Source organism: Bombus vosnesenskii, unplaced genomic scaffold (assembly GCF_011952255.1).
Source record: "Bombus vosnesenskii isolate JDL3184/JDL3185 unplaced genomic scaffold, Bvos_JDL3184-5_v1.1 scf7180000013320, whole genome shotgun sequence".
NCBI classification, from domain to species: Eukaryota; Metazoa; Arthropoda; class Insecta; order Hymenoptera; family Apidae; genus Bombus; species Bombus vosnesenskii.
The window spans coordinates 144,409-166,153 of NW_022882965.1; the positions used below are offsets into that span (position 1 = coordinate 144,409).

The 21,745-nt window shown below is 40.5% G+C and overlaps 1 protein-coding gene across 1 annotated transcript; it reads left to right on the forward strand.

Annotated features, from left to right (window-relative positions):
• Positions 1–1,958: 1,958 nt before the first annotated feature.
• Positions 1,959–6,914, forward strand: LOC117235835 (homeobox protein engrailed-1a-like). Its single transcript, XM_033498200.1, has 2 exons — positions 1,959–3,225; positions 6,133–6,914. Exons 1-2 carry the CDS (start codon positions 2,526–2,528, stop codon positions 6,486–6,488), a joined length of 1,056 nt encoding a protein of 351 aa, XP_033354091.1. The 5' UTR covers positions 1,959–2,525; the 3' UTR covers positions 6,489–6,914.
• The last annotated feature ends 14,831 nt before the right edge of the window (positions 6,915–21,745 follow it).

Genomic DNA, 21,745 nt, shown 5'->3' on the forward strand with positions numbered 1-21,745 from the left:
AAAATTTTATGGACATGTAAAGAGCCGACTTTTCGCGATTACAGTATTTCTTCGTTCAGTTATAATCGAGAACCGCCGATTATCATCATTATCTTCGCTAGCATTACCTATTATGTTACCTGCTATCTTGTAAAATGTTCCATTCCACGTTTTTTCCAATAGCCACGTTTATTTCGTCGAATTAACGTTTCCATTTTACGCAATAATTACAATGTCCGTGATTATCAGCGGTACAAAAGTTTATTTCTAAATTAGTTGCGAGATTATTTATTAACATCCGGTTAAATTTCCGAATTTTCCTTAATTACGATTCGATAATGTATCGGTTCGCACGTGACGTGGGGGAATCACGTTTTCTTACGGGCTTTAATTGGCACGATTTTAACGACGGCTCCTTAGAAGTCTCGCGTGCTCCTAATGTATAGGTTGGCTCGTTTCATGTCGTGGGCAAATAACGTTTCCACCAGAACAGCAGAATCTCATGCGATTAGACGTTAAAAGGGTTAATGACTGTAATTTTCTCTTTACTGGTTAATGGTCGAGTGTGTCGTCGCTATTTCTAATGAAGTTAATTACGCCAGCAGAGTGTCCGCGACAGATACCGCAATCATAACGATTTAGATCTCACCTGAACGATAAACGTTTGTTTACCGATGTTAAAAATTACAGTGGAGAAACAACGTTTTTCGCGATGGGTTTACGAACAGATACGACCGCAATCGAGTAACTTGAGAATTTTTTCATTTTATCACACTTGACGGAAACGATAAGGGGCGAATGGGAACAAATTCGTAGAACTAAGTCGTAATGTACGCGGATTGGTCGATGAACCATGTTGTGTCCGCCCTTAAACAAACAATCAATCGGCGCGCGTAAACCGAAGCGAAAGAGAGACAAGAAAAAGATGAGCACGAGAGAGAAACTGTGGATCAGCATCTGCATCACGGGTAATACATTTGTTCGTTAACCGTCACGGGGATCCAACGAAAAAGAAGAAGAGCAATGGCGAGAAGTGGTTCGTTCGATGTGGATGCTCTTGTAAATTTTTGTATAAAGCGATTTCGACGTCGAACGATAAAATTCACGTCAGTGAGAAAACGCCTGTCGACTCAAAGAAATGAATTAGCTGCCTCCGGATAGAAAACCGGGGTGGGGAGGAACAAAAGTATGGAGTAGTGGGCATCGAAAAACAGGAGAGGAGGATCGGAGGGCGTGGCTAGCCGGGGAGGGGCAAGATTGTGGGCAAGATCTTGCCCGAGGATGAAGGGTGGGGGAACGAAACGGGGCGGGGAGAAGCTGGCGCTCTTACTGGTATTCGCAGTGGCGCGGATATCTTTGTTTTTTGGAGAAGCATTGCCAAATTACTTGGAAACATTACGAATATTGTACACCGTTCGCGAATTGCAATTAACACGTGTATGCTAACGTGTACACGAACTGTAATTACAGTTCTTCGTTCCTCGTATTTAAAAAACGTATCGAAAAGAAGGTAAAGCCTGGTACATACTATCTTAAGTAACGATGCTTTTACTTTGTATAATTCCTTCCGAAAATGGACGAGTATTTCATCGACGTAGAAGGAAAGTCGTGCCTCGGAAGAACTTGACAACATATTTTTCCCAAAGTAGCTATACGTAGAAGAGAAGGAAAAAAAACGGTTATAAGTAAGACAAAAATCTGGTCGCCGTTGAAACGAGACTGGAACGATGCAGTGGCATCGATCGTAGTGAACTCCAGCTCCCTACTCTTCGTACCACTGCCGGTGGAGGGGGGCGAGCAAACGGAGGGGAGTAGGGTAGACCTTACGCCAGTGGGCGGAGCTTGTGACTGAAGAGTTAATAGAGATACAATCGAGGGTGTCTAGTGCACTGCACTCCAGACTGGGGCGTAGGAGGAGTGAAGGGACGAGGGGGTCGGAGGGGAAAGCGGTAAGTAGGGACCACAGGTCCCCTAGTTTAGACATCACTGAGCGACGGATGGACAGCCAGTCAGACCCGTCACAGCACTCGCTCGAGTCCTCGGAAACCTCGAGAAAAGCCAATACTAAGGAGACTTGCAGCTCTTGGAGCTGATCCAGAGTCGAACCTTTCATCTCGCTTCGGACAACAGCAACGTTCGACGCGACAATGTTCGCGGCTAGATGAGCCTGTCACGTGAGCGCGCAATACTACGCAACATCCGCCGACGAATATTACGCAATACGCGGGAACAGAAGTTTTAAGACGTTGTAAGTGGCACGAACGGCTGAATGTGATCAATGAATGATCAGTGAAGAAAGTACAGTGACGCGTGCGGTGATCCTAAGGGAAACTTTAACGAGCGAGATATGAAACAGTGAGTCAGTGTCTTGAACCAGTGAACTCTGAGCTCTGATAGACTAGATACGCGACAAGCGTGGCTCTGTGCACTTTCACAAATATGACGGCAGAGGGTTAGCGTTACGGTTGAAATTTCACCGTTCAACTGTCACGGCTGACATTTACATTTGAATCGTATACGTGACAGACGATTCGGAAGATCGAAAGATGAGCGTAGCTCTCGTGACAATGGATTCCGCGTACGGTCTTCGACTGGGAATTGGCAGCCATCATCATCATCATCATCATCATCATCATCACCATCATCGAGTGCGTTCACCCGAAAGTCACGTGGTTTCTCGCCAGGATCAGCAAGCAGATCACAAAGACGACATCGAGGCACCGTTGAGATTCAGCGTGGTAAACATACTGAGACCAGATTTTGGACGAGAGGCGATTCTCAACACGAAAGCACCGAAACAAACCACTTTGGCGCCCGGTCACTCGACGACGATTCCTGTTCCGATACCTCGTCACAGTCCTCTTTCTTTGCCACGTGATCTGACTCTATCGTCCAATCGATTGTCGCCCACGAGGCCTCAGCCTGGCAATTTTTCCGTGCACAGAGAAAGGGATCTGTTTTCTTCTCACTGTGGGCTGACGTCACCCCTTCAGCGGAACTCTGGTCTCAGCAGAAGCGGAAGTCTCGAAAGCCTAGCGAGTAGCAGAAGTTCCGTCACCGGAAGTTCCGTAACTGGAGCACCTTCCCTGGGTTCCACGTCCTCTACCATCGGCAGCGACTCCTTAAGCGGAGACAGCAGTGCCGGAAATGCGAACAGCACCACCACCAACCAAACTGGACTCAACGGACAGAGTCCTTGGCCTGCGTGGGTTTATTGTACCAGATACTCGGACAGACCTTCATCCGGTAGGATTGTCAGTTATTTCGAATCTGAATTTTTTGAAGACAAACTTTCATATTCACAGAAATACATAAGCATTGTAAAGATATTTTTCATAATAATTTCATCGAAATATCAAATGTAACAACGTTCATTTCACACGAATGGCTTACCAAAACGAAATTTATACTTCGAACAATTTCTAAGAATTTACAAGAATCTACGTAAATAACTTTTGTACGTTCGTTCAGTTCTTAGATTTTATCAGCAACGATAATATTTAACACTATTGCTAACAATAAGAGATTTTTACCATCGATCACATCGATTCGAGTATGAGAAAAATTAATACGTAACTCTAATATACGCGAGACGCGAAATTGAAAGATGACAGGGTGGTCCCACTGGGATTAATACGCAAGATTAATCAAGATCCCACGACCCAATCTGTATCGAGAGAGATATATCTCAGTTAATCGTGGGTATCACGGAAGCGGAGGAACGCAACTAGCCAGCCATAGCTCGCCACTCTGGTACCACTATTTCTCTGTGTATCGGCTTAATCAATTTACGTTCGGTGACCGTTACATCTGCAAACCAGTTTCTATGTAAATGAACGCGGGTTTCCCGGCACGTCGTGGAAAACGCTACATAAAGTTCCCCTAATTACAGTTTCCTCCGGTGTAACGCGATCGGATTCTATAAAGAAATATTAGTTTAGACCTAGTCTTAGAAGGAACCGATCGGTACCGAACTACCAGACTGCATACTTTATGTATAATTACAGTTTCAGCTCAGGGTGAACGTACAGCTTTGAATACACCACCTGTGTCAGTTCACAGAACTCTTGGTTCTTCTGAACCTATAACCGCGATCTACCATCTGCGACCATCGTGTCCCAGATATGCGACTTCTATCTAGTCAACAGGGTGGTCCGCGACCCTACCACCCGATAATCGCGGTTACTAATTACCGTAAATCGTGATCGATGTTCCGTTTCTTGATACCAGCTGGTTCTGCGGTTAATTAAATGGTGTTCGACGCTGAGGAGTGATCGATGGCCGATGGTAGATTTTAATCGAGCTATTTTAGCTGGTGCTTATCGTTGCACGCATGTTACTTCGAATTGGAGTGACATTAGTTGAGATACTTTGAGGAAATCGACGGAAGCAAAATATGTTAAACTTGGAAGACGAGTTGGCTCGAGAATTTTTTTATTTCTCCCTGCTTGATAGTTTCAATGGAATGAAACTAAAAAATATTAACACGGAAACACGTGTTCACTTGTTAACATTCGTGCGTTTTTCGGTTAAACAGTTAGTTTATTTGGGAATTTTATCGGAACGGTGTTAATACGCAACAACTTAACAAAACTTTTCAGTAGAATAATTTCTAGTAGATGTTAACATGGTAAGACGAATTAACACGTCGCTCGGATTCTTAGTTTTTTGAATATGTCTAATAATCTTTTTATTTAGAAATTCTAAAATTCCAATTTAATGTAGAAAAATGAATTAACTCGTAGTTTAAATTTTCAATTTCCTGAATATAGGTAACAATTTGTTTTTACTTACGAATTTTAGATATATTTTTTAGGCGTCAAATTGACTGGTTTTACAATTTTATTAAAAGAATAATATAATGAATTTTATTTTGTCATTTATGTGTTCAAACTCAAAATAATTTTATATCAAGGCTACTTAAAACGACTGGCACTTGTCAGAGTGTAAAAGGGTCCTGCGATCTGTTTATCGAACCTCGATTAACCAGTTTCCTCGTTTTCTACAACTTGCCACACGTTTTTAAAATTTACCGCCTATACAATACCTATAAAATTTAAAATACTGCCTATCATTCGATATGATAATATCAGATATCAGAAACATTCCGGATCGATCGCTAGATGCTAACACTAGAAATACCACAGCAGTCAAAATAACTAATTCTACAATTTTATAAATGTGTCAAGCCTCGTTTAGGGATTATGGTCCCAGATGGATTAATAATATCAAAAATTTACTACATAACGTGGACTTCCTTCTGTAAGAAAGTCATAAATCTGTAAATATAAAAATATTCTATTATTGCGTATTTTTTAAAGACCAGTCATTTTCACTATTTTTGGTAGAAATAGCTTCCTGTTAACTATCGGTAGTTCTAGTGTCAAGAGCGTAAGGTTTGACACTGATTTAACTGAAATTGATTTGTCTTTATCAACTTTCAACTTTGTGATTGTAGAAATCTTTGATTAACGAATGAGTTGGAAAAGGTTAGTTAACATGTCAATGCTAAAATTTTGAAGGCAATTCATTAGAAACCTTGCTGGATAACTTCGAAAACACGTATTTCTATTCCTTTAAAGAAATCTGAATTCTTAAACGATTTGTTTTACTAGAAATTTTAGTTTACTCTCCTGTTAATGTAGTATTTATTGATAAGTTGCCCTATGAATATTCAGTAGCTGTCAGCAGTGTTTCCAATAATTCTTCTAAACGTTACAAAAACACGATAGCAGGTTAGATCGCTAGATTAATTTACACGTGACATGAAATTATAATCTCCGATCTAAAGGTCCAAAAAGAATTTATTCTTTTTCGTTTCATTACTCTCTACGTATCTGTCCAACGGAAGATTAGTCAAAATTCTCTACCGAATCACCGATTTCTTCGACGTGCGAGCTTCTGATAATCAACGCGAATGCGTCGCTTATCGAAGCAGGATTTACGGATAGCGATCGCACCGTGTAACTCGAGGGAGTTTGGCGTTAGAAATTCCATCATATGCCAATTCGAGTGAGTTTATTTACAGCCGAATGAAGATTCGAAGCAAAACGTCAATGTTCGTATGGTTTACTTACAGCTCAATGAAAATTCAAAGCAATCATGCTATCGAATGGAATTAAAATTAACGAGCAATTAACCGTTTCGTTTCAGGACCACGAACGAGGAGAGTGAAACGATCGCAAAACAACGGAAAGAGCGGGTCGCCGGAAGAGAAAAGACCACGGACCGCATTCAGCGCGGAGCAACTGGCTAGGCTGAAGAGGGAATTCACGGAAAATCGATACCTAACCGAGAGAAGGCGGCAGCAGCTCTCTCGAGATCTGGGCTTAAACGAGGCGCAGATCAAGATCTGGTTCCAGAACAAAAGGGCAAAAATCAAGAAGGCCAGCGGCCAGAAAAATCCGCTAGCTCTTCAATTGATGGCCCAAGGTCTGTACAATCATTCGACGGTGCCCGTTGACGAGGACGGCGAGGAAATCGTGACTGGAAGCAATCATTCGCACTAATGACGAGTAACGTGTCGTCAAAAAGGTTGTTGTTGTACTCGTAAGAAATTTCACTCGTACGATAACCGAACAATCCGCTCGCCGCTTTACACCAACGTTCTAACCCGACGGAAGTAGTTAAAAATGTCTGGAAAGGACGATTCGAAAACGATTGCGTGTTCTAAAGTCGTCGAATTTCTTACGGAACAGTTTAACTGAAATGGAGGTAGGAAACACGTGTTTAAAGATATTTTAAACGATCCACGACAATATTTATCGTCGGTCAGAGCGATAGGATCCTGATCTACTTCTATATAGCTACATTAAGCGATTACCAAATAATTTTCTACTCTAGTTTAGACGTAGCTATGAATCTTGAAACGGTGAAATCTTGAGCGATTTATATACCAGAAATACAGACAGAAAGGGAGAAAGAGTGTGTGAGAGAGAGAGAGAGAGAGAAAAGTGGAGCAAGATCGACGTTCGTTTTTCGTATGATCGTATGGCCGCAGACTGAACCTTTATATTTATCGACTATATGTACGTATATCGGCATAGATACGATTCTAGTACACTGACTTCGGTACGATCCTTATCGATTAGATGCTTAAATTATTTATTTGCCTTGTACATAATTGTAAATACAAGTGATCGTAATGTGTATATGTATGATACGAGATAATCTTTAATTGCCGCGCGAAGATTATATTATTGAGTATGTGCGGAGCTGCACACGGTCGCGTGAATACAGAAACGATCTCACACTGTATATTCCTAATTATCGTACGAGTCTACATAGGATCTATATAGATCTTTCTCTAAATATACTTATATCTCATGTTCGTGTAGACAGACTTGGAAAGTATGCGTATATGGTAGATATATCCCGGTGTCTCACAATATGTGGTCGATATAATCTATGTAACCCGCTTACATGTTGCCACCGATTAAATCGAATTAAATAGATATATGTGTATATATATGTATATATGCGAGCTGTTTCTACATTATTCTCCTGTCCTTGGATATCTTGCACGATTTCAGATTTACTTTACAACTTCTGAAATCTGAGATATTATTTTCCATCGTAATCTGTTTTTAATAATGACGAAAAATTTCTCTTCCAATATTCGGAACAATTAATTAAATAAATATTCACCTCTACTAATGGAACGTGAATTTAAATATAGTTTGCCACTCTACGTAGTGGATAATTATTAAAAAGAAAAAAAGAAAAAGGAAAAACAGGATCGTTTATGGTCGAACGATTTCAAAATGAAAGCGGACCAGAGCAATTAGTAAAATTTACGTGGCCGAAAAGTATGCGGATCGTGGAAGAGACGCCGTCTGTGTATATGGTCGCCATGGACGCGCCTCGTTCTCAGTGCAACGGTGCGGCGCGGCGTGACGCGATAATTGATCCTAAATTAACGAGCCACCCGGTATTCCGAGCGCAACCGACAAATGGAACGTGGCGAGGATGACAGTGCGCGACTAGCTCAAACGCATTCGCGCACATGTCGCTGCCGATCGACATGGGATAAGCGATATGTGCACCTGTTAGTAGCTGCCATACGTGGCTGCCCGCGAACAGATTTACGAAGGTACATTTTTTCTTCCTTAAAGAATGTCTAATACATTCGCTGCTATTAAAATATCGCTATCCTTCCTTAGAAGCTATTTTTCTTCATTACAGATATCTCTACTTTAATTAATAACGTTTGTGTTTTAATTACGGTTCTGATTATTTTCTAAATGTCTTTTTTTATTTATACGTAGGATAGGATGGGGCTCAAACTACGGCTTTTCGTATAAACTTGTGTACAATTTTGTAATAACAATATAGAGATATATTTGTTTCTTGTATTAAAGTATTTGATTATTTAATACCATTATACTTTATTTTTATAAAGTTTATTGGTTAATGCTCGCACTTTTTGCAAACTTTAAATCTTTGTCGATATAGAACGGGCTTTTTGCCCCGGAAATAGATAAAAAACTCCTTTCTTATTAACAAATATTTATTTAGTGAACTTTTTTTGGTATACAATATTGACGGAAAATATTACGGTATGATTTCTTAAAGAAAAAAATGAAAATACAGAACAGAGATTCGGCTTGAACAAAAAATAAAAATACGTGTAAGAGCTTTTTGGTTTAAACTAAAAACTAATAAAGCTAAAAAAAAATCCTTTTTAAACACTGGCATTATTTCTTTATACTTATCTTACCAACGTCATCTTATATTGAAAACAAATAATACAATCTATTTAACAAATACTCGGTTAAAATGTTTTCCTGTTCAACGAAAATATTTGTCGTGGCGATGCACATCCGAAAGAAACTTTATCTGGATATTCTTTATATCTTGCAATAAATCTTTTCAAGGAATTCTTACAAATATCATATTTCCTGGGTACTCTACATAATTTTATTTTACCGTTTGTTTCATTACTTTCAAAGATTTCGTGCCACGATCCATTCGTCTTTTGTAGTGTTACATTGTAATAAAAAAAAAAATAAACGTAAACAATCTTTTAGTTTTAGGTGAAGTAACAATACACCTTCACGTGGGTTAATAAGTTCCAATACAAGAACCTCCAATATAAGGGAATACTCAAAGGAACACACAACCTTAACGTACTTGCTTCATACGCTGTTAAGCTATTATGTCACTTAAATGTAACTCAATAAAAGCGACGTACCTTTTGAAATTTTTGATCTAAATAATGATAAAGGTCGTTGTATAAATCGTAAGATCGAATGGCGGTTTTGTTACCCCCTCCTCTTCCGGACAATGCTCCAATCATACGATGCCATTGTTCATCTATTGTTTTATAACGAAGATTTTGAATTCGGGACTTTTTACCATAAATTTAGACATAAAAATAATCGAGATGATCCGGTGTGGTGTTGCGATATTTTCAATTAGAATAATTATGCTGTATTGCAATATTTTGTATTGTTTTTGCAAGAGAAAATGATTTGATATTTTATAACGAAGACTTTGAATTCGGGACTTTTTACCATAAATTTAGACATAAAAATATTCGAGATGATCCGGTGTGGTGTTGCGATATTTTCAATTAGAATAATTATGCTATATTGCAAAATTTTTTATTGTTTTTGCAAAAGAAGATGATTCTTTATATTTAATATATCGGAATTGTCAGAGTGATAAAAATTCGTAATTTTTTATACAATTCCAAATTTATAGCAAATAAATGACTTTCTAAATTCATATGTTTAGTACATATGCGGATAAAGGCTTGTTTTTCTCGTTACTTCAATTCTAATTTCTTTAGTGTAAGTCTTACTCTTCTGTCATCAGTAGCTAACAGTGTTTAATATATTTGACGTTCTACAAGCCGGAAATTTATATGTCTAACAACCAATGTCGAATAAAAAGGACAAGTTGAATGTTATTAATTGTCATTAATTTGAACGCATCGGTGGCAATGAGGTTCAGCATCCACAACCACACAGTCTGCCGGTACACGGAAACGGATATGTATGCGGATGGTAGCCGAAACCGGGGATAAATTACTGAGTCGTCGTCGTTGGCTATTGTATTTGAACGTGACGATCCCTAATTGGTAATTCTATCGCGAACCCGTTGCATTGTCCGACGTAATTGCGTACTACGCTACTTTCGTGTACTAAAGGTAGATTCGATTTTACCGATTATCTGCTATGTACTAAATGCGAGAAACATCGTCGTAATTTTATTACAAGACTCTTTCTTTTATTATACTTAATCCTCTATTCGGATTATTATCTTATCTTATTCTTCTAATTTATTTTGAACGAATTGTAATAAACTCGTCCCTCGTTAACTAATCGTCATTTCCAGTTTACAGCACCGACCATTCGACTCATTTACCAAGCGCAAGTATACGAAATATTAACTACACATTACATTACAGAATGGTTTGTTTTTATACCACTAACGAGGTATCTGTAACCCGGACTTGGTCTTATAACGAAAAACATCAATTGTATCATGAATCCCTTTATGGAGCAAAGTATCCGAATAAAATTAAAAGAACAAGACAAAATACACATCCACACAATTCCAGCTTTCAGAATGGTCATTTCAACAATTTACGATGCCACGCGAAATGGATTAATTTTAATATTCCCGATATATCTAACGAGACGGGAGTGAGGCTGCGGAGGTCGCGTATTTCAGGCCTGACGAACGGCGTCCATACAAGTCGCCATTATTAATTATCATTAATTTAAGCGCGGAGAACCGTGGGGGTTGGTAGTTGTTCGCGGGGCAAAACGGCGCGAGGACCTGGCAGAGGCGGTCACAGGAAGAGTGGAGGCAGGAGAAAGAGGGAAGAACGAAGCGTTGGCGGTGTTCTCTTCCAACGTTGTGAAACGAACGCACAGGATGGTGGCCCAAACCGGGGATAAATTACAGAGTCGTTGTCCTGGCCATTGTATTTAACTGCGACGATGCGTAATTGTTGGAACGCCGTTGCATATACGGCAGAGAGAGAGAGAGAGGGAGAGAGCAGAGTGCAAGAGTGGCCGAGTACAGGGTGGAGAAAACGAGTTAGAAACCCTGTGGGGAAGCGGATAGGGTGAGGAGTGGGTGACTACGGAGGAGACCAGAGGGATGGCGGAAGGGAACTGCCACTGTGGTCGAGAACCATAGTCATCGGAATGGCCATTAGGGGTCTCTACGGTTCCAAGAGTGGCTCACTAAATTTCACCTTCTTGCACGGCTCGTGACCACCTTGCGAACATCTACAATTAATGGCGCCTCAGCAGGATGTTTATTACAATATCAGAGAATACGTAAGGGCTGCGCTCGTGGCTACTTCCGGTATTTCTGTGGTACAATGGTTTAACTGCAGAAATTGGGAAACAACGTTAACTTGGATTTACGCTGGCTGTAGATCCTAAAATTCATTCGTTGCTAGTATTAATGGTAGACTGATTAATCGTACACTATTGAGTGATTAGGATCAATGAATCGATGCATCGAACGCAGACAATGATAAAGAGCGAAACTTTAATTAGTTTCATAGGTCAAGGTTCTCTATTCAAAATCAAATACGATTTATGCTTAATCGGACTCCATGGGATGGTATCTCTAAAAGGTAATATTTTCGAATGAACGAATATCGACAACAGTGATTAGTATAACAGAAAGTGTACTTATTGTTTGTTCGTATAATATTTATATGTACCCATTTCCAGCTATTGGAAAATTACGATTTTCAGAGAGAACTTTCTATAATTATACCTACTAAATAATAATATAATTCTACTCTATAACATTCTGAGATTTGAAGTTCAACTTCCTTTCCTCTGGAACAATTTGATCATTTTTTTTATTTTATTTATTTCGATCGACTCGACTGTATCAACAGACTATAGTAATGTAAAAATCTATATATTCAGAATCAAATACAAAAATTATACTGTTCCATTAAATTATAGTTTTCTTTATGATCAGAATCCAATGAAAAAATTATACTGTTCCATTAAATTACAGTTTTCTTTATGATACATATTATGAGTATTTACAAACGAGCTAGAAAATGTTTGGTTGTTATTCGATAGCCTTCCTCTCAATGAAGATTTGGCTGGTTAAAACGGAATCTACTGTATTCAAAACAATATTAATCGCGGAATGAAAATTCTGAGGCAAGAATCGCAGCGTTAAGAGATCACCTGGATTCAGGGTGGATCAAAAGCGTGCTCCGCACTCTAGAGACGTTAGTACCCGGTTTCCTCTCGGTCCGACTGCTAACGAGTGTAACGAGGCCTGGCCCGTCAAATTAAAGGCGGGCCGCGCGAGAGGCGAAGGGAAATTTATCGCGCCGCTTTCGGGAACCGCGGGTAAAGGCCACTTAGCTGCCCGTAAATGCGTCGTCTCTATGACGACACGGCGGCAGATGTCTCGCCAATAGATCACCCCGTACGAGCAGAGAAAGAGGCTTTGTGAACGCGTGTCTCTCATCGCAAGCACCGCCAATGGACGTGAAAGAGCCGCGTATGAGTTATGTCGTAACGAGTCGCGACGTTTTTCTCTTACGCACGTGCTCTTCGGCAACGTTAAAAGATTCTTGGACCAGGAAAGATCGAGATTCATTGCGGTTACGGCGATGAATTTTAATCACTCGCCATCAGACTGCGGATGTTTATCCATTTAAAAATTTTAGGAAATTTAAAGATAAAAAAATTCATAGAATATATAAGCTACATATAAGAATATTCCAGTAACGATATTTAGTGGCTGACATGATTCTCCGTATAGGTTCTACATATCTTTTTACTTGCGCTCATAAAAATACAAGTGTCTGTAGCGGCACATGAGTTAGAATTCGATTCAAATCATGTTGTTGTTTTGCTTTGCAGTATGAAGTTCGTTAGGTTACTTATAATGTAAGAATAAACAAACTCCGAGCAAAACAACGTCGCCGCTACATGTAACCGTAAAACAAAGACAAATTTGAATCTTCCGACTTCCCCCTGACTACTATAAATAAACGGACGCGATCGCAAAAGGATTATTATAAACAGCGACCAAACGACGTTACGCACACCGTTTCGCGACTAGTACATGGTATCGACGATTTCAAATATAATAGCGATTTTACCTACCAGTAATCTCATCATTTAACCTCCTACATGTCCATAAACACTTGCATTCTAATTACAATATTTAGTATGACAAGAAGGGTTCTATTTAAATTCCATTATCGTCATAGAAATATGAAGTTGCATTAAAATTACTAGTCTACTTATTATTCACACTTCAATTTTAAATTGATACAGTAAAAATAATTCTTACTTGAAGAAAAGATTGTAATTGTCTCGTCATAAAGTATAGGAAAAGGACGGCTATACCAGCAAGAACATCGTTCGTGTTTTGTACGGGATTCGAAAATTAGTAGGAAGATTTACTAGGAAGTTAAGAAAACGCGATGTTGGTGCGAAGATGGCGAGACGGGGCGTCGTTAGGGCCATTGGTACCGGTTGCATCGTTGCTAGACTGTTTTTCTTAGTAGGGAGAATCGTTTGACGGGAAGTTAGCGACGTAGTAACCGTTTTATTGGCATGCGTGTACATCGACGCGCCAGAAGAAAGCTCTTTGTTCGTAAAATGTCACTTACATCGGTTTAATACTGCATCCCTCGGCTTGCGCCCCCTTCGGTTATCCAGACACCGAAACCAATCGCTTCGTCAAGCCGATCTTCGACGATGCATTACGCACTTTTCTCGTCTCTGACATTTATCGATACAGGATACTTTGCAGGTCATCTCTCGGGACCTTTGCGTCTTAGTTCTTTCCTCACAATGTGTGAACATCCTTTTAAGCATCCTACTGCATCGAGATATTTTCTTTGATCGTGTTAGAAGAATAAAGCAATTTGTTAAGTTGTTTCAAGCTTCTGCGAGAATATTGGCAAATGAAACGTATTTGAAAGATGGAAACGGTGAATGATTCATATAACAGCTACAAAAGTGGAATGGAGATTCTTAGTTTTACGTTAGAAGCATCCATAGAAATTTTCATTTGGTTTTCGTAAAAGAAAAAAAAATAGTTTTTCTTACAGCTTCAAAATTGATATAAAGATCGATTTACAGAAATTTGCTATTATTTTGGATATAGGAACAAAACAGTTAAAATACAAACGATTTAATTTAATAAGTTTATTAGCGTATTAATCGTTTTTATTGAATTAAATTCATCAATAATTTTTACCCACAATCGGTCTTTTGATACCGTTAATAGACAAAATAAAATATCGTAGCACTCGCAATATTTAAATCTGTGATATATTCAGCATAAAATTCAACTACATTTTTCCCGCTAAAGAAATCATTCTTCATTTTTTTCTCAATTACATCGCCTACCGTTTAAACTAAACTCCTGAATTGCGAAAGGCAACAGTGTAAATTTCGTAGAACGAATGAGGACGAAACGGAACGTTCATCAGTCGTCGCTACGATCAGCCAGATTAATCGGCCGATTCTTTCGTTTTTGGACACTCTAAATCTTTCTGGAAAAATAGAGCAAAGGATCCAGGCAGATTGCTCGGTTGCTCGATGGCTGTGTGTGCAGGCTCCGCGAATTTTCATCGAGCCACTCTTCTCGAGAGCTGCGTGCTATTTCAGCTCGTTAGGATAACGAGGATCTAATGTCGCGTTCACAGCCCGGCCAATTACGCGTTACGGGCCGAGGAGCGCATCTTTCGGCGGATCCGCATTGCGACCGTGCTGTCCGGAAACGAAACGAAGATAACCACCAGTCCAACTTTGTAATTAATTAAGAGTTTTGCCTGATTTTTTGCCCACTCTGTCGTTCCCATTCGGTTCTACCAATAGAAAGTTAATTCTTTTTTCACATGGCTCTTACAACGTCCGAAATTAAAATTCTTTTTAATTTCATGAAAATAGTTGATTATCACGATAACGATGCATTTTTCGCATAAAGAGTCGACCAAGTCGCAAGCTATAATGCTACATATAAAGTACTTATTGTCTAGAAAATATTTAATACCAGAAATGCAATAATCCCAAGAATAGAGAGCTACGTAATTATTTTCTAAATTGTTCATTCGGAATTCATCGTTAGTGAATTAAAATTCAATCAGCTAATAAAGAACCCTGAATTCAATGATCAAACTGTCATTACTTGTTAAAAATTTGATTCTGAAGACGAAACGAAAGGTAAATAGTTCCTGTTCCAAAACAGTGAGACGATACAAGCGGCGTTTCTCGTCCACATCCGACAGTTCGATGAAAAACGGAAAAAGACGGCGTGAAAGTGGGGTGTCCGGGTGGTGCGAAGAAATACGCGGACGCATCTGGTTACCTCGGCCCCCCACGCGTTCCCTTGCGCTTTGTCGCGAGTTAGCTAGCCACGGTACGTGAGCGCCTCGCGTTTAAGGTATAAGGGCATAAAGGTTTGCTTTCGGTTGTCTGTCGTGAAGGTCCCGAACATGGTAGAACGTGCGCACGTCTCTCGGCTATATGGGACCAAGAGTCGGTAAGAGTAGAGAGACCACCCAACGCGATCGCGCGAGACTTCTGAAGCGGGAGAGAACCAGAGGAGAAAGAGAAGAAGAGGAAGAGGATCGTCAGAGAGGAAGAGACAGAGCCGATGGAGAGACAGAACGACACAAAAAGGGGAAGGAAGGAGAAGGAAAGTGGGAGAGGAGAATAAAGCGAAGAAAAGGAGAGGAAACCACGAGGTGGATGGAAAGAGAAGAATCTTAAAGGGACGAGGCGAGAGAGGATCGGGCATCTGGGCAAGGAATGCTTGTCGGGTCATTAATGCTCCTCGCTATGCACGCTCCTTATGGATCTGACCAAATCAGTGACCGATTGCCCTCCCCCTCTTCCCTCTGCCGGTCTGTGGCCGCAAAGTGGACCGCGCTCCATCGCTGCAACTGGTATATTCTGATGCGAGAAAGCTTCTGCAGGCTTCCTGATGTTCGTATTTCCTTCCCTCCATTTTCGTCAATTCTTAATTATCGGTTAACGAACGGTTCCGCGAGTTTAACACCGCGCGGATGCCAGTGATTTTCCATTCTTCATTTCCAGCTACCAGATAGCCATTTACCACGTTCATACGACATCGCATATACATACCTCCGTGATTCTTTGCCGAGTACTCGTGTCCAGTCTGAGTTCGCGTGTTTTCATAGTTACCGACAACTTTCTTAAGTTTCTCGCGCATCAGTGGAAAAACTTGTATAACACCGTGGATTCAATTGAAATCTGTAAGTGGATTTGGTTGGAGATCCGCGATAATTCACCTTTTAGCGGAACAATTAAGTTTTTACCGAGCTTGTTCTCCCCTCTGGTCGCCGATCGCGATCGTTCGAATGGTTCTCGAGCGGCAAAGCGGGAAAGAAACCGCTGCGCATAAACAGCGCGTTCACATGGCATCCATGAGCTGAGAGTAAGAGTGAAAGAGAGAGAGAGAGAGAAAGAGAGAAAGAGAACCAAGTCTTGCGCGGCTCTTACGCGGAACAGGTGCTGCTCGCGATTGTAACGGCGCGCATTGTTACACTGTAACCCTGTACTCGACGAGATACGTAATCTTAGTACGTGGTCTTAAACTATGTTGAAGAACGTCAGACACGAGAACGATAGACGGAGAGAAAAACGCACGGAGAAAAGGGAAAAATGGTAATGATCCTAGGTTGGTCCTAAATAAAGCTTTATGTCGTATCCATTTCATGCGTAATTGCAGCACCGTCGGGTAGATAGAGCAGCGACGCGACGGGGTGGCGGAGCGTGGATACCTGCCATACGCGCCGGTAATTAAATTCTTTGAGAGAACGATCGTGGAATGTACAGGCCGGAGCGCGCAATTAAAAGGGAAACGTTTCGTTTCGTTGCCCCAAAGGACTCTGGTAATTAAAAGAATACGGCCCGTAATCGAGCCGAATCCTTCGCCAGTTTTTCTTTCTCTCCCCTTCTCACCCCATCCTTTCTCATTTTTGCACTCTTTTCCTCCCTCTTCCTTCGGTTTAATTTCTTCCTTTCTTGCTATCGTCGCCCGAGTCTGCCTTTTACCGTCTCTAACTTTTCGCGAAAACTGTCCGTTAGGGATGGGAACGCAGCTTCGTGGAAAGCTCGTCGAGTAGCATGCTAATATTCTTTTTCACCCCTCTCACCATTTCTCTGATGGTGCTCACTTTCCTTTTTCTTTTACCTTTTATTCGTGACGCCTTTACGAGAAGCGAGGGTACGGACCGATTGAAATAGTTCGCAGCAATTATCACGCAAGAGTACCACTTCGTCGACGACTGTTTTCCACCCTTATCAAACGAAGGACCCCTTCGCCATCCGCCTAACCAATGGCGCGAGAGAAAAAATCATTATCTCAGTCCAGTCGTTGGTCCTTCGTTTAACGCGTACGAAGAACCGTGCTCTCTCTCTTCATACGAATGGTCGATTTACGATAAAACTTTTATGGTTCCTTTCAATTCATCTTCTGCCTTCCCTTTGAATTCTTTTTTATTCGCTTAACTTTTTGACCGGCCATTTCGACATACGGTGCTTTCTCGATCGAAAAAATTTGGAAAGCGTTCGCTTTCCATCGAATCTTCCTCTTCTTTTAAACGAACCTGCTTCGCACATAACGCGTCTCGACAATTAAATTAATTTAGGTTAAAGTCGTGTAATTCACTTATTCGAAAATTAAACGATTTTTGCTGGCCTGAAAATGGAACTGATGCCGGGAGTCGAGTTCAGAGACGAAAATTGTCTACGGGGGGTAGGGGGGGGGGTTGCCATAAACGCGAGACGAAGAGCCGACACTACGAAGCGAGAGAGGGAATACTTTCAAGTTTTATTGGCCTGGCGTGACTGATTCGTCACGCTTTCAGGTGCCGCTCAAAAATTCGACTTGATTAAATTTTTGATCAAATTACTTTCAGTTAAATAAACATGCAGCAGCGAATCAGCTTTACAATGCTGGTTCTCCCGTCGCTGGAAATTCGAAAGTGGAGATTAGTAACCTTCCCCTGTTCCAATTTCCAATATTTTTCCACTCGATTGATTGTTTTAAAATCAATGAATCTTTTAAAATGATCGATTTCTTAACTTTCTGTTACATAGATAATAAACAAGAAAATAGGAGAAAAATAGAATTCTCTCGAGATATCTTAATTCTTTCGACTTTTTCTTCAAACGACTGTTCATATTTCTGAACGAAGAAACAGCAGTAGTTCGCCACTAAAACAAAACGCAATTACCCGAGACCGGTTGCCGGGTGAAATTAAAAAGTCGACGAATCAACAGAAGATAATAGAGGTCCGGGCAAGCCTCCAAGACTAAGACGTACTTACATCTCTACAAGAAAATTGATTTACAGGATCCGTTAATTAATCACCAGACTAATGGCCTGCGAGAATAAAGCTTGGCTTGAATCATGAACTGCGAGAAGGAGAATAAGCTGAAATATCATTCCGATCCATTACTCGACGACTATTCATTTTTTCTTTTCGATGTGTTTGAACTCCGGTGACACAATCTGCATGATCTGGAGTACACTTATCATAACTGCAGTGCGTTATGATTTTAAAATGATTTTGAATACGAATTATTTTATTATATTTTATGGTCGATGGTTTTTGGGTGGATGGTTATGGTTTATGGTGGATGTCAGAAGATTGCGTGTTTAAATCACGTCGGGGTCATCAATTTATGGCGGATGTTAAACGCGTTGTTCCAAATGATGAAACGAGTTAATACTTGATATAGTCAGATGTATTTAAAATTGCTCTAAGTACAGAAAAAAGAGTAATGATTACTGAATACGGACTACCAAATACTCGACACTAACTGTTCTAGAGAGCATGCTCGTTTATTTATACTGGCCGGGGGGGGGGGCGGTACCGGAAAGTTTGAATTCGACTCCGGTTGACGGCGGCGATATTGTTTTGTCCGGAGTTTGTTTATTATTACATTTCGCACATGGAGACGGTGTCAATGCCCCGAGGCAAAACAACAACATGAGTCGATCTCGATTCGCATCGTCCTATGACTCATGCGCCGCTACAGGTTCATCCTAACTTCTAAATGGCTTTAATAAAAAATGAAAACACTTCTATCCTGCGCGACTTCGCGCGTTTACCGCGTTTCGCGTATTCGTTTCTCACTAATTCTACGACACAACAACACAACGAACTTCACTCGACCACGATAAATTCAACTCTGACAGCACTTTCCACGCTCATTTTGGTAACGCTCATAACACTCCTTGACAACATTAACATATCTTGACAACGTTTACAAATAATTATCCCTCACGCCACGTCCTTCCCTGACGTCACACCATCCCACATGATTTAGACTAGAAATAACGTAATTTCGAAGACTCTATGTAACTTCTAAACGACTTAGAAGAGTACTAATAACGCGACCTCGATAATCATTCTAACCGCTAGATTGGATGGATTCTAGATCGCAATGAATAGGTGCAGGGAAAGGAGTGGACAAAAGCTGCTTCCTCGGCTTAGTTATTCGCGCTTCGTGTAGAGGGTGGAGCGTAACAACCTGCGATATAACGGGTGGCGTCGTTTTCCGCCCCAAGAGGGTTGTCCGCGCCAGCGAGGTCTGTTGCGAAGGGCTGGTAATGAGACTAATAGACACGTACCGCTCGTAAAAACTGCTTGCGCGAGTTACTAAAGTTAAATGTTGGCCCGCCGCTAGCTAGGGGCTGGGGTGCAATTTTATTTCGCGGTACTTTCTTGCTAACACTGCCACTATGCCACATTGTCGATGAATGCAAATTAACAACGTTTTCGTTCCTGCCTCCGACGAATCATTGCCGCATAATTAACGATCATTCGGGAGTGACAACGCGCACGCTTTCACCGAATTTGACACCTGATAGTTTTCGGTTTCCATTGGGTAAACAACAATTTTGATTAACTGATCTCATCGTTCAATCGCTTCGGATTATGGGAGTCGAGCCACGACTGTCATTCGTCGTATACTTAAACGGGATTTGTATATCATTGAGTAGAATTTAATAACTGAGAAAGAAAAATAGGGCATGAAATTTTGTACGATGTGTTGTGTATAATGAAAATTGTTTTGAATGTTCCACGGAACACCGAGTAAACTTACGTCGTTGGAATCTGAAGATTAGCCACCCTCGTTTCACGTCAAGGGGTTCTTAAGGCAGTTAATGAAAAAGCGGCAAAGTCGAATCATCTTAGGGAGCAAAGATGCTCGTGTCAGAGGAAGCTCTACGTTTTAAAAGCAATCAACGTCATGATGTAAAACTTTTTCTTCCTACTTCTACGTTTAAATTAACCAAAGAGAAATAAACACAGAACAGTCTTCTGTCTTTTATGTGAACGACCTGAACGGAATAAAATGTTTGGAAGTATCTTCCCCTTAGAATCGCTCATTGCAATGCACCCCCTCGAAAGCACAAGTCATGCACTTCATCGCTAGTTTCTATTCATCGATGCGGTTATTTAATCAAACATTTCTCCCTGGTCGGTGTTAACAGTGGAGGGTGCGACCCTTCTCAGCACCCATGTACAATCGCAAGGGATAGAAAGCATTTCATCCGCAGAATCCGACCTTCCAACGGCAGTTCACCTTCCCCCGAACCGACTGTTACCAGTGAAACAGACCGATAACGTTGGATCACGATATAACACTTACTTTTCCGGCCATTTGTCGGGATTTGTTGGAGCTGGGGTTCGCGTGGACTCATCTTGAGGTCACCAAACAATATGCTACCCCTCGAGGGTAATTCTTCCACCCTCACACTTATATATCGTCAAAATAATCGTAAACCGCGAAGTGGATTTCGTACATTGTTTTGGGATTCTATTTGCATACCAATTTGGTAAAATAATTTATAATAAATTTTTAACCCTTCCACACTCGTATCCTACGTAACGTTGTATTGGTTCGCCCGCAGAGTTCTGTGGAGTACGATTAAACGTGTTGGTGTATATAGTGACGAGACGAGTTGATACTTGGTGTAGTCAAATGTATTTAAAACTATTTGCAGTACAGAGTTAGTCGTCGTTCGCTCAGTATTGCTCGATAGACGTATACGAAGTAATGTTTACGTTCGCTCGATATTAATTCGCTATAAAAATGCTCCATACTAAATGATTGTCTTAACGATCGTGTTTGTTTATTTATGCTGGTCGGGGGAGTACCGAAAAGTTTAACACCTTAACCCGTAGGACGATGATCGGGCCAAATATAATATATATGGTAATATAATATATAATAACTTGTTTACGTTTTCGGCCCAAAATTCTCAAACGTAAATCGTAAGTTAAGAGGTTAAATTCAACTTCGATTGATGGTTGCACGTAGCGGCGACATTGTTTTGCCCGGAGTTTGTTTATCGTCACGTTTTGTACGTCAAGACGGTGTCAATGTCCCGAGGCAAAACAACAACACAACAATACGAGTCGCTCTCGATGTGATTCATGTGCCGCTACAATTCGTTCCGATTTTTAAGGAATTTGATCGACGTGAAAGATCATATTGAAAGGTTCTTCGTCAAAAAACCTGAGAGGTTCTGGAAGAATGGAATATTCAAGTTGCGCGAACGATGGAGAAACGTTGTGGAAGAAAATGGCACCTACATAATTCAATAAATGTATATAGAATCGAAATGTAAATCGGAACGTGGTTTCCGGTCGACTCGATATTTAATTTTGCTGTGGTCTTCGAATATTTTATGTCTCTTTCTCGCTTTAATTTCTACCGAAAAAGGATCTATAACTTTAATTTTTAATTCTAATTTTTAA